The sequence below is a fragment of the Patiria miniata genome, unplaced genomic scaffold (assembly GCF_015706575.1).
Source record: "Patiria miniata isolate m_02_andy unplaced genomic scaffold, ASM1570657v1 HiC_scaffold_5, whole genome shotgun sequence".
NCBI classification, from domain to species: domain Eukaryota; kingdom Metazoa; phylum Echinodermata; class Asteroidea; order Valvatida; family Asterinidae; genus Patiria; species Patiria miniata.
Window position 1 is genome coordinate 32,991,564 of NW_024037072.1, and position 12,636 is coordinate 33,004,199.

Below are 12,636 nucleotides of genomic sequence, written 5' to 3' on the forward strand. Positions count from 1 at the left end.
GGTTTTAGTTTTAGATTCAATTGACAACAGATTGATGAGTCGTATTGTGAACATGCTCCATTTTCGTACAACAAAAGAGAATCGGAAAAAAAATGTTGCAACCTGACGCCACTTTTGTCTTCATATATCATCTCAATGAAGGTCAGTCATTGCAAAAATGATAAGACATGAATCTGGGACTCAGAAACATTTTCAATTTTGTTAGGAAATACTTTGAAAATATTGTTGACTCTCCGTATGCTTTGTACACAACCTGTGAAGTGGCATCTGGTTGCAACATTTTTTTTCCCCAGAGAATCATTTACTCGACACGAGAACAACATTGCCACGACTATTCTGCGATTTTTACGTATTGTCCATGTCCATGGCGAGCTTTTGCATAAATTGTCCTGTGGTTATTTTTCCAGCTCATTCGTCATCGATTCATTTTTGATGGATACAATGCCAGATACAATGAGAGGCCACTGGAAAGTCGGAAGGTTTTACAGTAGCCGCCACGGCAACCATTTTGGTGATAAACGTTGGCAAAGACATCACAAAGTTTGGCCTGTTTTGTCAAATTGTCATTAGATGGAACCTATTATGTGGAGATCAGAACGGACACTAATGTTTTCGTTTGAAGCAACGAAAGTGCTAAAAGTCTAAAGAAGGGTGCTAAACAACTAACCTGATGAAGGTTTATAGGTAAATGCTGTATATTCCCCAAAAAAATTGTGTTCTAGACAGCACCACACATTACATGTAAACTTTCACGCTTTGTTACAAAACACCAAACGGGTACTTTTATTCAGATGAAGACAGTGCAGGCTCTTTCACAGTGGGTAATCAGATTTAAAATTACCTAACAAGTTTACAACATAAAAAAGGCCAACTTAATATTACTGGCTCTTTGAAAAGAACTTTTGCCGACCATTTTTACTAGAGAAATGACCGAAAATGTAGGAATGTAGCAGAACTTTAAAAATTGTTCTAAGAAAAAAAATGCTGTGCACTTGAAGTAATAGTGTATCGTTGGCCGTTTTTCAGTTGACATTACTACAGTTTCAGTCGTGTGAACTTAATATTTGTTAAATGTTTGCTTAAAATACTTCTAGGCATTTAAGCATTTTCGGCATGTTATTCGACCCACACTAAACAGTTATGTCAACACTATTAAACCATTCAAAGTTTCAAGAGATATACATTCAGACTGCAGGAGAGAACTGTTTGATGAAAGTTGGCATCACGACAACGACCTCCCAATTTTGGAAACTATGTAACACTGTCTATAGCTTCTAGCTTTTCACACAGCTGTAAGACCGAAATGTTGTCGGCTAGTTGATGGCCCAAATGATATTGCTGAACCTTTTGAGCCAATTTGAAATTTCAGCATGAAAATTCTCATTATTTGGCACGCATTACAATATCAATGTCTTCTCTCTTTCTTTCAATACAAAACAAAACAGGCGTTTTTAAAATTTCATTTGTGCCTAAATTGTTTCCAAGCACAAGCTGACCAGCCAAACACTGAAAGGCGCTCCAAAAAAAAATCTTGTCACATTTTAGTAATATCAGGCATCCATGCTGAATCAATTTCGGTAAGTTTACTTTCGTCAAAATCGATTGATTCCAGAGGCCTTTAAGGTTTACAAAAAGAAAGTTTTTTTTAATAATGTAATTACAACACCCATCCAAAATGAAAGTTTGATTTTCAAAAATGCGTACTTCCTCTCCTGTTTTCATTGTATGGTTTCCATGAAAAAAAATCAACGTTCCCTAGAAAATCAAGTGTAAAACTGAGGTTGGCCGAATCCACTTGTAAAAAAAATATAAATGGTTCGTACCCAGTAGTAATGCTAGCCTTCTTGCAATCAAATATTAATTAAAGTTCAATGTAATCAACCATTCATTTCACCTTTTTTTTCTGAAATCAAATAACCAACACAAAGCCTTTGAAATATCTGAAACTGGAGAGTAAACTTCTAAAATGCCTATTTAAAACATAATTAAGAAAACAAAAAAAACCCTAAAATTTGAATTCCTTGTACTTCTTGGCTGCCTTCCCACTGTCTTGGCTCTGCTTCTTTCTCTTATTCTGTTAAAAAAGGGAAAAGACACAAAACAAAAGTTAAATAAAAATTATCAGTGTTGGCCTATTTCTAACACTGTGGAGTGCTATATTAGATTCGAACCAGCCAGCCGACCCCTGCAAGCTTGATGGTCGAGTGGTTAAGACGCTTGCACCCAAAAGCAGGAAGTCGTGGGTTCGAGTTCCATCTGAGTCAGCAAGTGAAAAACAGGCAGTACTAAGTTCAGTTTTAATTATATAACTGGCATACAGATCCTCTTCATTTGACTGGTGGAACTCACATCACGTGACATTCGTTATTGCTCTCATTCATGCCGGGGTTCAAAAAGTCCCATTCGCCCATGGGGAATGAGATTTACTATTCAACAGTTAGGATCATCCTTGTTCCATGGCGCGGTGTTTGTGTGAAAATGCATGCTGGCGTGCGCGTTGAGCGTTGCGCGTATTGTTCCAAGAGCCAGTTGCTACAGACTTGGGTTCAAACATTTCGTGAAGGGGTGGTTTAAGAGCGAAATACATTTCTCACCAATTTTGTATTGAAATAGAAGTCCATTTTTACCGTAAATCAAATGACAAGAATCTATGTCAGTTATATACAGGCCTATGTTAGTGGCTTTAAATTGTGAAATGGGAGGAATATTATCACTCGGTAAAACCTGTACTTTTCCATTTCACTCGGCTTCGCCTCGTGAAATAGAAATGTCAAGATTTTACCTTGCGATAATATTCCTCCAATTCCACTCTGAGCCACTCAATATTTGTATACTACATGTATTTTTTTTTAATGACAGACAACAATTATTGCATCTTAACTTAAAAAAGGGAGAGTTGTTAAACAAAAAATTGACTGGCACCAAAAGTGTAGAAAAGGCATGGTTTTTGTATTGCTAATCTCGAGTTAAAGCAACAGTACCGGTAAGTGCATTATCTAATTGGACAGTAAGTGCATCATTTAATTGGGCAGTGTGCCTACATTACAATTTCATCCATAAATGAAACATAAACAGATTGTCCATTGTCCTCCATGAATAAAGCAAGGTTTTTTTTCAGGTTTGTTTTGAACAGACATTGTTGAGCAATACCATTGTCTGCAGCTTGAACTTCATGCATCATACGATTCAAGTGGCTGTTTACAACAGATTTTATGATTTTTACAACGGCTATTGATCTCTCATCCTAACTCGACAACCATCACAGAAATACAAATAAAACGTTACGTAGTAACTCCCAGTTTTGCTTCAATGACCCTGACAGGGCTACTGGTACATGTACATGTATTTCATTTTATTCATTTTTTATTTTAATCTTATTTTAATTAGGTTGCCCATTCAGTGGAATCCACTGGTCTCTCATGGGGCCCAGTAAAGAGAAGACAATGTGAAGAAATTACAGTTTCAGATGTGGGAGAAAAACCAAAGAAAAACATTCTCAGGAAAAACAAACCCACGGAATCAAGTAGGGAGGCTGAAAACTTCATCAACATATTGACCGTAGCAGGAATCGAACCCGGGTCACAGCGGTGGAAGGCGAGAAAAGTACCGCTACGACAACCTGACTCCAGGGCATAATAATATCTTTTGAACTTTTACTTTCAAATAGTTACAGAAAAATGTGTAGTTTTACAAATCAGGCATGAGATTTTTCAGACTTCCGTCTGAAATCAGACTTTTTGAATCTGAAAGACATTATTACTGTAGTATAGAAAGATATGCATCTTTCAAGACCTTTCATCAATTTTCAGAATGTTTTATCCCTAACCTCACCTAAAGCTACAAAATACTTATGCGTAGTAACCTGTAGTATGCATTTCTTTCCATACAAGTGTGCACAACACATGTAGTATTCTGTGGTATTTGGTCCTTGACCCCCAAAGAGCATTTAGGACATAAGGGTTGACAATGTCATTACTGTATAAAACAACCCAATCCTACAACAAATCAACAAATGACATAATCTAGTTTGTAACAAAATTAACAAAATTGTTATAATTAAATTCTATGCAGAACAACTCCCAATTAGATTTTCACACGATAAGACACCAATGCTGAAAACTTGTACGTTTTTCGCATAAGAAGAACCCAAGTCTTTCTGGCAGCTAAACCCTAACCCCCTAGAGTGATTTACTAGGAACCTTCCTCACTCTTGCAAAATCCAACACCATATGGTAAAGTCTACACCCAAACTGTTGGACCCTGATTATGATGGTATGCCTGACCAATTGTAAAGCATAATCAGTTTACTAGTGCAGTCCTCACTCCAACAGATTCCAACAAAACATGCAGTTGGATTTTGAAGGGTTTTGGTGGTAGGGTTAATACGGAGGAGACATTTAAACATGCAACCCCAAAAAAGGATAATAATGTTATTTCAGCAAGCTTGACTTTCCATGCTAAGGCCAAAAAAAAAAAATTCGGTCTCTGGTCAGACCAAAGATCCGGAATTGACGCGGCCACGCGGCTTTTTTTTTTTTTTTTTTTTGCTTTTTTTTTTTCTCTTCAAGCTTGGATGGTACAGACAAGGTGGGTACTATTTTGCTTTTTTGGTGTCCTCATGTACATTGGTGTCCTACTTAATTTGCCTTGGTGCTTTCAATCATTTGCCTTGGTGCAATTTCCCATTCCTTGGTGCTCTTTGGTAAAAAAAAATTGAGGAGGTGCGGAAATAGAGGGCGCTGTTGGAGCTACCGCGGAACATTTTGGAAAAAAAAGATCGACGCGCATGATTAAAATCGACGCGCGCGCTGACCAGAGACCGACATATTTTTTTTTTGGGCCTAAGCCCGATCAAATATATTAGCATTAATTTTAAAAAAATTTGAAAGGACAAAAAGAAAATCATGCCCATATATAAGGCCTAAACAAATAAAAGGTATGTTTACAGTAACCTGACCTACCCGGATTTTTTAAGGTCAAATTGCCAACCTCAAACTTTTTATTGCCACACTTGGTCAACCATGTAAAATAAAATATATGTTTTGAAATAAAAATGTCTTCCCTATGCAGGTTTTTTGTGTGTTATTGGTTAAATAAACACTAAAACATGTTAATTAAATAGAATGCAGTCAAACGAAACCCTAAAGTAAATAAAATAAATATACATGTAAAAGGCCGACGGACAAACATAAAAAAGTTCTAAATATTTTCCTACCTACCCACATGGATAATTTTTAAGGAGTTACAATTTATTTTCTCGGCCAAAAACATAAATGACCTTTGTGCCTGGCAACAAAATATTGACTTAAAGTCATTAATAATCACGTATCTATACACAAGGTCAAAAAAGGGGGGGGGGGAATTAATATCCTGGTGCCTGCAATTTTCATCTACATGTGTAGCACTTGAAGAGGATTATAAAACCTTCAGGACAGTGATGACTCACTAGCTATAAAAGATAAACAATGAACGTTCTCTTGGTTTGGTTTGAAATTTTAAAGCAGCAATTGTCTTGCCGTGTTTTGTTGGCAAGCACACACAAACAAACAACGCGAGAGTGGAACCAGGGGTCAGCAGAAATAGGGAGACAGGTGGAAAACGTGTGATGTTCACCGACAAAACACAAAGCAATGTTATCGATTTCGAATGAATGCCAGTTATCCTGCATCCTGTATTCATAATCGCAAAGTAATTTCCAAAACTGTACACGGACTGAGAGAGGCGTGTTAAAAACCAATTAATCTGCGGTATAAGGACACGCAAGCTGTCGTATAAGGACATCAATTACAAGTGTTCATGGGCATTCAGCTATTTATGAGTGCTTTTTGTAGGGAAAAAATTGACAGATTTATAAACACATGTACGTTCATGTCGTTTAGAAGTAAAGGATTTTATGCAAGGCCTCCGAAACACGAAGAGCATTGTGTTCGGTTTATGACCAAATTTTTTTTAAAACGTATCGACATAAAGTGCACTGTGTTCGGTATACAACAAAAACAGGACCTTTCGTCAGCATAAAGGCCTCAGTCAATGATGTGGCAGCACACATTTTGCAATAAGGCAAAAGGGCAATTTACAAATGGATATAAACTGTGGAGTCGAAAAAACTCCGAAAGCACTGAAATGGAAAAGACATATTGGACACTGTGGTAAATGAACGAAAACCATGCTGATGCCGGTTTTACATAAATTTGCAAAACAACACACGGTTCATTATAAAAACCCTTACTCCCTAGCATGATATAGTAGAAACCATACCCATCCTGGCAAATTCCAACATCATGTGGGAAACTGTACACCATATTTCTGACTTTGATTCTGGAGGTGTGCCAACCCAATGTAAAAGACTGTCAGTTTAGGGGTACTGTACCCATCCTGACAGATTCCAACAAAACATGCCGTTGGGGTTTGATGGGTTAAGTTTCTGCACAACAATGCAATAGGCCCACAATTTTGAACAGCTTCATGGCAGAAACCACAAGGCATTGGCATCACATTTGAACGCTGCTGTCGTAAATAAGGACGTTGGAATACCTAAAATGTTCAGGGGACTTCCAGGAAGTGTGAACAAGCACTAAGCTTGGGCAGAAAGGGGAAGTACTTGGGAAAATTGTGTCTTTGATGATACAAGCATGGCATTTGGCACACAGTTAGAGTATGACATGAGAAAGATATTTGGCTATAGGGCTATCGCAGATTTGTCCTTTGAAAAATTATAGGTAGAATAACAAGCAATATCTGCCATTGCTTGTTATTCTACCCATATTTTTTAATGGACAAATCTGCAATGGCCCTGCAGCCAAATATCTTTCTCATGACATACTCTGACTGTGCGCCAAATTCCGTGCTTTTATCATCAAAGGCACAATCCCATCACCTATCTGCCGTACTATGTGGGCTATGCAGAGCTCTTCCAATTTGGATTAAAAGGCACTCTCCAAATTAGACCTCGTTCAAGTCTAATCTGTATCTGCCTGGTTTTTTTTTTAAGGGGGGGGGGGGAGGGGGGTTCTCTTTTTTTCCATTTAAAGTGAACATTTCAATGTGTTTTGTAGTTTCATGGTAGGGACTCAATACCCCTGGACTATTACAAAGGGAGAGTTGGGGATACGAATGCATTGCTGACGGCGCCTAAGTTCAAGCAAAGACGTTACGGGTCTCTGCACATTCAGAATGATATGAAAAAGCCGTGCATACATTGAACTTCACTGGGGCTTTTGAAAATGGTCACAAAGCATCGTCAACTGTAGTGTTGGTGCATGGGGTCCAGACATGTAGTTCAGGGATGTTGTTAGTGAACGCTGGCATTTTGCCTAAAATCTGAGGCATGCAGGTTTACATGCACACGTGCCCGTATGTTATTTACAATTTGGGAAAAAAACCCTGAAATCGGGTAGTTACTGGAGGATTTACATCCTCATTCATTTCCTGTGCTATTTTTGCCTTCATGCATCTGGAAAATAAAGTCTAATTGGAGTGTACGTACATTCGTGTTCCATAACTGTGGGACTACACACGTGTTGCTCCATGGCATTATGGGGACCAAAGATGCTAGGGGACAGAAGAAGTCCCCATAACTGGGTCCTAATTTCCCTGACAATAAAAAACTTCCCCATAACGTGGGGTCCCAGAACGTATAAAACTAAACAAATTTGCGGGGACCGCAAACATCCAAAAATGCAAAACTAATAAAACTCTCTCAGTCCTGAATGGTAACAAATGTGCTCAGGAAACACATGTACAACGGCAACACAATCATGCCAGTTGCAGATATTTCAAATTGTGCTTTATTAATTAAAACCCTAACAGAACTCAATCCATCAAACCCCAATGACTTGTTTAGCTGGAATCTGTCAGGATGGGTACAGTACCCCTAAACTGACAGTCTTTTACATTGGGTTGGCACAACTCCAGAAAGAAAGTCAGAAATATGTGTGTGCAGTTCCCCATCTAGTAAATCATGTTTGTATGAAATGTTAACATCTGCCACAATAGCAGTCTAGTAATTAGAATTACATTTACATGTAGGCATGTACATTGTATGCAACCCACGTACCAGCACAATGTACAAGTACAAGTCCACTGCATTAATGGAGGTTGTCAGGTAACAATTGATACATCATATTCCATATTCATTAGAGTGTGCAAGTCTCACCCGTTCACTTGTTGTGTGAACGAACGTCTTGATAACAAACACAGACTAGTCTAGTCACGGACCCCATGTTAGAATTTACCACTTGTTGTCTGCGCGATCAATTAAATGAAAAGTGGTGGTCAATTTTTTTTTTTAAATATATATTTTACAGTCATCAATTTGCACTGCTTTCTCTCACAAACTCCATAATTACAGACTGAATAAGCCTGGTCAGGACACGACATAAAAGCAATTTTTTAAAAAAATTTTTGCCTTTGAGAACGGTTTTGCTAGGGGGTCATTCCGTGTTAAATCACCCCCCCAAAATTGAAAGTTTAAACCCCACCCCCTACAAATCTGTTCATATGTATTGTATGGGATAATTTAGAATGAACAAGCTGAACTTTTTAATTTTAGTGCATCGACAAATGGTTTTCGCACTTCTGCCCGCCATTGTTTGGCAATTTTGGTCAAAATGGGCGTGGCCGCCAATTTTCAAATGACCATATCTCCATAACTTGTGGGCCAAATTTGTTAATCTTGGTTTCTTTAGAAAGGTCACATCATAAGAAATCCAAATTTACCATTATTGTTTATGTCAGAGTCATTTGTGATATCCCTAGGCAGCGTACGAGTGGATTTAAAGCAGGGATTTTTTTTTACCCTGAGATGTGTACATGTAAAGGGATATCGCATTTTGCAACACTTTTGCCAACTTTGAGATGAGCTTGAAACCAATTTTTTTTATATTAAGTAGAAAACATGTTGGGATATAATTTTCATCAAAAGTTCGTCTCAAGGTCACATTATCCACAAGGTCCAACTCTAGTTCAAAGTAAAGGTCAAAAGGTCATCATACTTCAAATGACTCAGACATGAACAATAATGGTATATTTGGATTTCTTATGATGTAACCTTTCCAAAGAAACCAAGATTAACAAATTTGGTTATGGAGATGTGGCCATTTGAAAATTGGCGGCCACGCCCATTTTGAGGCTTCCAAACAATGGCAGTCGGTAGCGCAAAAACCATTTGTCCGATGGCGCTAAAATTAAAAATATTAAGGAAAAGAACATTTAAGACAGCAAAATATCCAAAAGTCTGGCAACTTTTGGTGCTGAAATAGCTGTAACATAGGTTCCTGCCTTCAAATAACATCACACTTTTGCATGTGAAAATACCCTTGAAAATGGCAAAACAAATTTTTTTAAAAGGTTAAATACATGTAGGACAGAAAGGTTATTTTCAAGGATTGCATTAAAAAAATCCATTGCATGGCTCTTACATGTAAATGTACACCAGATGTCTAAAAAACAGTACACGTGTACATGTACACTTTTGTGTACATGTATTTATTTTTCTTACCTACGGCAGGGCAGACTTTCCGTTTTTTAAATGTGCTGAGTAAAAAAGGATGTTTTAAGGATCCATGAAGTGAATTTTTCTCAGGAACATATTTTGTGCAACTTTCTACCCCTCTGAAGTGTATGAAAACTATCTGACATCCCTTTTTGGTTTCTTTAAACATTTAAACTGTTCCATGCTTTTCTGGAAAACTGAGGGCGCTGTTGCTGTGATGTCATTTGAGAAGGACACTGTTCAGTTAAGGGGTTTTCTGTTCAAATTGTGAACCCAAACATTTGCTCACTGAAAACGTTTGTGAGAAGTTTGCGGACGCAAAAAATTGGATGATGGGAAGGGCATGTATGACGTCATTATGACATCATCAGCTAACATGAAAAAAATATAAATTGATAATAATCTTCAGAACTACAAGCATTACAGCAACAAATGTGGTATCAAATTAAAGGGGACAGCAAGCTCTTTCATTTGAGTGGTATGTCATGGGGATGGAATATAGTTACATGTAAGGGTGATTTTGTGGGTCAAAAAAACCTTTTTTGGTCAAAAGACATGTTTTTTAGGCTAAAATCATGGATTTTGGGTAGTCACATTGACACTTTGTTTGAACATGCAAACAGTATGTGGAATTGTGAGATGTTGTTTTTAAGTTCAAGAGAAAAGTTCAAATTCTATGCCAAAAGAGTTTTTGTAATTGATTATTAGTATCATAAATATGTTTAAACTTGTTCCAAAGATAAGCGGGAAAGTGAGGCATCTTATAGCGAGCTACATTAGTAACAAAAATGCTAAGGATCGTTACATGGTATTTGAAAGCACCATTTTTTTCACCAAAGCTTTGCCAATGTGTTACGATCAAAAATAGGGTAGGATGCAAAAAAAATCAGATGACAGGAAGGGTACTTTATGACGTAATAATGACGTCACAATATACTACCGAGCTCGTACAGTAATTAATTGTAGAAAATAAGGTCGTGAAGCGTTGTGATGAGATTCCAAGTAATTAATTTGACATTTTGAGGGTCAGGGAATTGAAGAGTGATATAATCAGTGACATTTAAGTAACAATAAGCTGATTTGCTGTTGCAGTGACGTCACTATTTTCAAATTTTCTTGAAAAATCTAAGCATTTTGATTATGGACAAAAGTGCTACAATGACGGTATTTGTCACGCAGAAAATAAATTGTGTGAAATTGTGCGGCTCCTTGAATTTGGTCTTTACCACATCCATTTGTTTTGACCATTTACTATAGCTGGAAGACGTAACATTCTTATATGTGTTGTATATTATGGGTAATGAGGTATGGGTTAGGAGCCAGACAGAAAGGAACGTGGTAACCTGAAATAGATTAACAGAGTGGCCGGAAATGGTGATGGTACGTCTTTTAACAATGTATTACAAACGGGGGCCGCCCGATAGTCCGAAGGTCCAATAGTCCGAAGGTTCTTTAGTCCGAACATTCGATAGTTCAAATGCACAAAATTTCCATAAGGGGGGTTCGTTTGTCCGAAAATGAAATAAGGTTCGTTAATCCGAACATTTGATGCAATAGTCCGAAGGTTCATTAATCCGAAGGTTCATCAGTCTGAAGGTTTATTTATCCGAAGGTTCGATAGTCCGAATTTAGAATAAGGTTAATCAGTCCGAAGGTTCAATAGTCCGAAACGAAAATAACAAGCCCGCGGGAACGGGGGGTGCTGTGGGTGCTGCAGCACCCCCAACTTTTTGGATCGGGGTGCTGAAATATGCTTCAGCACCCCCTACTCCCGGGCAAAAATGTGTTCAGCCAGCAGTGTTCTACGACGTTGAAATTGGGCCGCTGCGCTATACATTATGCTTGCTCTAAAAATATCTCCTTCGTTTTGTTCGTTTCTAGTTTTGCCGCGGCTAAGCGCGGCGCTTCGAACGACTAGCACAAAGTAACACTGTAAAATATCAGGAGGAGGTATTTTTTAAATTTTCAGGCAGTGCAGAATCGATATTTCTCTCAATGTATCTAAAATCATGACATGTCTATGATATTTCCGCCATGATGGAAGCTTTGACCCGAAAAAAATAACCTCGGCCATGACAATGGTGGCAAAGTTGATTATGCTTGCCACGATTTTTTTCATTCGATCTTTCAATAGGGGCAAAGTTCATACCTTTCCCCTGAAGGTTTGTCTTTTCATTTAAAAGTTTCATTGACGTTGCTAGCATTCTGTACTCAACATTAACAAATAGCAAGGTTCACACACATCCCAACCTAATAGGAGTGGGACGGGCTTCCATTGAAACTAGTTCCAGTGTAGTTTCGTTTTAATAAAAGAGCTATTCATGTGTTACCCTTTGCAAGTTTTTTCTCATAAAAACTCAGTAGACCGATAAATCCTTGCCTAGCCCCAAACTTGCCACCTACCGATCATAAACATAAAGATGCATTTGGTCTGTTAATCTTTTATATTTGCCATTCCCTGTAACAAACAAATAACACTGCAAATATATCAAGAGCTACATCATTTAGGCCTATGTGAATATTTTTATGAACAGAAATTCACCCGCTTCCAGTGGAACCATTTTGTTTTAACTTGAACCAAAAAACACCCTTTCAAGTTTTATAAGTTTAAGTATATACATGTACTTCAGTATATTTCATCACAGTGCATCCAGAATCCAACATTTTCAGGGGCCTTAAAGCAGGCCCCTGGCCCTGTGGCCCCACGCCGTAAGGGCTCGGAAAATAAAACAAAACATACACGACGGAATTTACTAAATGTAAGAAAGCAGCCTAGCAACAATGATATTTACATGCGATGTCATGCATAATGATACAATTCTTTGTCCAGAATTAAATGGAACAAAGAATGGAGATAAAAATACAGGGTTTTCGACTTTTCAGTACAGTAGAAACGTTATAAGAGCAACAGTATATTCTAAACAAAAAAGTGAAATAAATTGTCTTTATAATCTCAAAAAAACGTTTGCTAAAAAAGTCATATGAAAGTTGCTAGGAATCGCCTCATATTGCACCACAGAGCATCCATATTCCAAAACTTTTAGGGGCCCTTTAATCCACGCCGTAAGGGCTTTGCGCTCCGCGTTCGCATTAATTTTGTCCATCCTTTAGAAATTCCAGCACCCCCTGGCAAAAGTTTGTTC

At 37.8% G+C, this 12,636-nt stretch overlaps 1 protein-coding gene across 2 annotated transcripts in view; it reads right to left on the reverse strand.

Moving 5' to 3' along the window:
* Positions 1 to 754: 754 nt before the first annotated feature.
* Positions 755 to 12,636, reverse strand: part of LOC119741814 (splicing factor 3B subunit 2-like) — a 54,617-nt gene continuing 42,735 nt past the window's right edge. For both annotated transcript variants that reach the window (XM_038217714.1, XM_038217715.1), the window contains exon 19: positions 755 to 2,074. In XM_038217714.1, the coding sequence (XP_038073642.1) occupies positions 2,006 to 2,074 (69 nt within the window). In that variant the 3' untranslated portion in view covers positions 755 to 2,005. The remainder of the gene's footprint in view (positions 2,075 to 12,636) is intronic.